This window comes from Sitophilus oryzae, unplaced genomic scaffold, assembly GCF_002938485.1.
Source record: "Sitophilus oryzae breed Bouriz unplaced genomic scaffold, Soryzae_2.0 scaffold_1058_pilon_pilon, whole genome shotgun sequence".
In the NCBI taxonomy this organism is placed as follows: Eukaryota; Metazoa; Arthropoda; class Insecta; order Coleoptera; family Curculionidae; genus Sitophilus; species Sitophilus oryzae.
The window spans coordinates 630,503-635,779 of record NW_022145680.1 but is presented as its reverse complement, the minus strand read 5'-3'; the positions used below and the strand labels follow the sequence as shown (position 1 = coordinate 635,779).

The following is a 5,277-nucleotide window of genomic DNA, read 5'->3' as shown; positions in this document are numbered from 1 at the left end:
TATCACAGTCTTTAACAATAACAAGAAAAATCCATATTTTTCTTTCCAACATTCAGAACATATATCCTTAAACGTGTTTATCGACATGTCTGTATTTACATGATCATCATACACATGCCTAAGATTAGTATCATCTTGCTTGAAAAGTATCAACATATTAGCATTATCTCGAACCAATTGTTTAGGGATCTTTGAATAGGTCTGACAGAGGTAAAACGAGTCGATTGCATTGTGACGACCCATGCAAAAATAATTTCTAATTTTATCTTGTTTCTCACAAGCTACATCATCGAATATGAAGACAGAGTCGGGTTTGGCGTTTACGGGATCCAATACACTATCGTTATCGCTGTATCCGTAGTAATTAACACCTTTAATACGATCCAAAACCTGTTGCAAAAATGTGTATTTGTCTTGAAAGAGAGACTTTGAGTAAACATACACGTTCTCAAACCGAAGTCCGTTTGGATCTGTTAAAAGACTTAACATCACATTCGTTTTTCCTGAATTACTGGGGCCACAGATTATAGCCCTTATAGTATTTGGTAATAGATCGCTATGTCGATTTCTAGCATCACCCTGTGCGATATCGAAATTACAAACATCAATATCGATTTTCTGTTTAACTTTTCTCATTTTTTTTTTCACATATATACGATGTTTATTCGATCACGTCTTCAGTTGTAATGAGAACGTCAAAGGGTAAAGGTCTCTTAAATAGGGCTATCAATAAATTACCATTTGAACTTCATTTACCTGGTTACCAGTATTGTGGTCCGGGAACAAAGCTTGCTAAACGATTAGCTAGAGGAGATCCAGGCATAAACGAATTAGATCGAGCGTGTAAGGAGCACGATATCGCATACTCGAAAGAAAAGGATTTGAATCGACGACATCAAGCCGATAAAGTGTTGGAGGAAAAAGCGTGGGAAAGAGTTAAAGCTTTGGATTCTAATATCGGAGAAAAAAGTGCTGCGTGGCTTGTTACAAACGCAATGAAAACAAAACGAAAGCTTGGTATGGGTGTTAAACGAAAACCCTTCAAATCTTTTATTGTTAATAAAGTGAAGAGACATATTAAACATTATGGTAATGGCACCCTCAAGGATAATATTAAACTAGCACTGAGAGCAGCTCGCATGAGTGTTAAACAAGCTGGTGGTAGAAGAAAAGTTAAAGTACCTAGAGTTATCCCAGTACCTAAAGTCGGAGGAATTTTACCTCTTATTCCGCTCTTCGCAGGCCTAAGTGCTTTGGGAGCTCTTACCGGAGGCGCTGCTTCTGTCGCTAAAGCTGTTCAAGATAGCCGAGCGGCAAGAGATAAATTAAAGGAATCTCAACGACATAACGAAACCATGGAAGCCATTGCGTTGGGTAAAAGAGGAAGCGGATTATACCTTGCCAAACACAAGACAGGATATGGATTATTTCTTCAGAAGCAATTGCCAAAAAACTACCAATAAAGCTACCCAATCGACCTTTGTCTAACCTAGATATACAGAAATATGTAAAGAAATTAAAAATTGTCAACTTCAGAGGAGTATTTATGCGAAATGCTCTACCACAAACACCTAGAACGAACGAGTGCGGTGTTGTAAATTTGGACGAGATTGAAGGAGATGGAACTCATTGGGTAGCATATAGAAAAACAAGGGATAAAGTTGTGTATTTTGATAGTTTTGGAAATTTAAACCCACCAAAAGAAATTGTTCGATATTTCAAGAAATGTAAAATATATTATAATTACGACCAGTATCAAACATATAATACTTACAATTGTGGTCATCTTGCATTGTCTTTTCTCTATAATAATAAATAGTTATAAAAGAACATGTGTTTTAATTTCACGCTCAGTCATGTCTCAGACATTCACGCTGAAAGGTCGTTCTAGCTGTTTAAGCGTGGACGTTAATCCTCCAATAGAACTCGATTCTAGATACAGTTATTCTCTAGCTCTGATATCTCTCAGTACCTGGAATTCAATACCGAATATCGAACCAGGTCGAAATAAGTTTCATTATTCTGTAGACGGTATAAAGCAGATAATTGAAATTCCAACAGGATCTTACGAGATTACCGACATTGAAGAGTATTTGCAAAAGAGCTAAGTTCTAAGAATAAAACCGTTATAAAGTTACACCCTAATAATAATACACTAAAGTGTGAAATAAAGTGTATCTACGATATAGATTTTCAACCTGAAGATAGTATTGGAAAAATATTAGGATTTTCACCGCAAGTTTTAGCTGCCAACAAATTGCACAAATCAGATATACCTGCGGAAATTTTTCCTGTGGTAACAATACGTACCGAGTGCAATATCATATCTGGATCGTATTACATTAATAATCCATCTCATACACTGTACGAGTTTAGTCCAAGCGTAGATCCTGGCTATAGTATAATTATCGAACCCAGGAATCTAATCTATCTCCCAGTAAATAGAAATTTTATTGATAACATTACATTGGATATATTAGATCAGGAATCAAGACCCGTCAACTTTAGAGGTGAAGACATTGTTATACGTTTGGAGCTTAAAAAGAATGGGTTTAACTTTTAAACCTTACTATTTAAATACCAGCTCACAGAGCAATCAATCAGTTAGTACTTGTACACCACAGCAGACGCTCACGTCCAAGAGCATACTTCAGCTTCACCATATTATCAGTAAATATGGACTCCGTATCAGAAAAACTACAAATATTCCAACCGGTCAACGTAGATGAATCCATTGCTCGAGAAGAATGGCATACGTATCACCCATTCACCAAATCATTTAAGAACAGCGATGAGATAGAAATTGTTATTAATCAGCAGGATGTGTTTATGGATATTAGCCAGGCTGAATTATACATTGAGGCGAAATTTTTGGAAGAAGTATCGACAGTTGTGAAAACAGGAAAATGTTCCCTGACAAATAACGTTGGAGCATTTCTATTTGAATCGATAACGTATGAATTGAATGGAAAAGTAATCGATAAAGTACGAGATTCAGGGCTTATAAGTACCGTTAAAAGTCTTGTGTCTCAATCAAAATGAAAGTACTGCCCTTGATTGGCGGGATGGAATTGGCCTGGCGGTGCTGTGAAATCATATGAGCCAGAAACAGATAATTTCAGTCTCCTAATACCATTGAATTTCCTATTGAACGTCTTCTCCGATTATACTAGCGCTATTATGGGAACGCAGAAATTAAAGCTTGTACGTGCCAAAAAGGATGATAATTGTTATGTTAATTCAGAGGGAAACAAGAAAGCAGACATCACCATTTTGAATATCGAGTTAAGAGTAAAACATATCTACCCGAACGATTCTGTGAAATTAAAATTGTTTGAAGCAATTTCCAAGGACAAACCGATATTTATTGGATTTAGGAAATGGGAAATTCATGAACTACCTGCTCTACGACAAGCGAGAAAAGATGTATGGACAGTGAAGGCAGCATCTGAACGAGCGAGATATGTTGTTGTATTCTTCCAAGAAGATCGAAAAGATAACTATAAAGCTGATGGCACATATTTCGATAATTTGAAAATTACAGATGTCAAGCTTTATCTAAATTCCGAGGCCTACCCATATGAATCCCTAGATTTAAATTTCAAAACCAGACAGTTTACTAAAGCCTATTCCATGTATACGGATTTTCAAAAATCGTATTTGGGAAAGATCAATAGCGAACCTTTGCTAGATTTTACCGCTTTTGCCAGTCGAGCCCTATTTGTAATTGATTGTTCAAAACAAAACGAGGCTCTGAAAAGTAATGTGATAGATGTAAAGCTAGAATTTGAGAGTTCGGAAAATTTCCCCGAAAACACCCGAGCATTTTGTATCATCATATACGATCGAGTCATGGAATATTTACCTTTATCAGGACATGTTAGAACGCTAATTTAATCAGTTGCTGCAAGACATTGATACGATGAAGTTCGTTGTTATAGACGTACAAGGATTTCCCATCCCCGAATTTGAGGTTAAGGAATTATCCATATACGATGGAAAAGAAATGAAAACCTATACGTTTAAACCAAAGATTTGTTACCACCATCTGCCGATACACCATAAGAAGACGATAAATTATATATTTCACAATGTTCATGGAATCCCTTATAATTCAGGGTATTTACCCTATAAGGCGATGTATAACATAATACAGGAGGAATTGGAAGGTGTCGATATGGTTTTCGTTAAAGGATCTATTAAAAAGGAATTTCTGCTGTGCACGTACAACGAAATGAATCTTGATCCACCCTGTATAGTGAACTTGGAATTTACTTCTGGACCTGTGCCGAAATTAGAACAATCATACAGTAATAATTGTAATTATCATAGACTAGAAATATGTTCTTGTACTGTAAATAATGCTCATATATTATATGATTATATTATAAACCTTTTAACTCAATAAATTTAAATCTATTAATATCCAGTATTTTTACTTATTAGCTCATAGATTAATATTAGCTCATTTTACTGTAAACCATTGTCTTGTTCACATCGATCTCATCATCAAATCGTTATGGATAAATCAAGTGTATTAGAACCAATAATTAATGTAGCATTAAACATTTCCGAGAACCTGGCAGAAAAGCAAATTGTTTTCCAAAGTACAAATAAGAAGAAGAAGATTCAAATGTCTTATGAAGGTTTTTCAACGTTTCTGGACTTTGTTGATGAAAACGTTAATAGTGGTTGGTGTGATAAATCTATAGAAATTGATGGACATTTAAACATAACCTATGCTTTTGAAGAAGAAGTGAAAGTGCTGATAATTCAAGATAGGAAATGGAAAACTTATATTGATTGGGAAGATGATTGTATATTGTTATTTAAATACTGTTTACCTATTTTTTATAATTTACTAGATGAGAGAAATGTGGAAAATAAATACACAGTGAAATGAAAAAAATTGTTTTATTTAGAATACTCTAAATATTTTTTTTTATAAAATCAGTCTTGTACAATATAAAAGATTGAAAATGTTTTTCAGTACTGTTAAATACAGGTGTAAAAATAAATATATAATAAAAATAATTATTTATGTTAGGAAAAATTACTAAATTTGAATGCAGCTATTGAAAAGCTTAAATCAAACAGTAGACATAGTAGAAAACGATATATATGTTAGTATATATATATATATATATATATATATATATATATATATATATATATATATTATACTAAAATATATGAAGATATATAATACTCTAAATAAAAATACAATTAAATACAAAAAATAAAATTAACCCATCCTCTAAACATAGAGAAGTAACT

At 33.8% G+C, this 5,277-nt stretch overlaps 1 protein-coding gene across 1 annotated transcript; it reads left to right on the top strand.

Moving 5' to 3' along the window:
• The first annotated feature begins 3,180 nt into the window (after nucleotides 1-3,180).
• On the top strand, nucleotides 3,181-3,897 carry LOC115875738. Its single transcript, XM_030891252.1, has one exon. It carries the CDS (start codon nucleotides 3,181-3,183, stop codon nucleotides 3,895-3,897), a length of 717 nt encoding a protein of 238 aa, XP_030747112.1.
• The last annotated feature ends 1,380 nt before the right edge of the window (nucleotides 3,898-5,277 follow it).

Coding starts and splice junctions, on each gene's coding strand:
- LOC115875738 (XM_030891252.1), top strand. CDS start 3,181: ATGGGAACGCAGAAATTAAAGCTTGTACGTGCCAAAAAGGATGATAAT.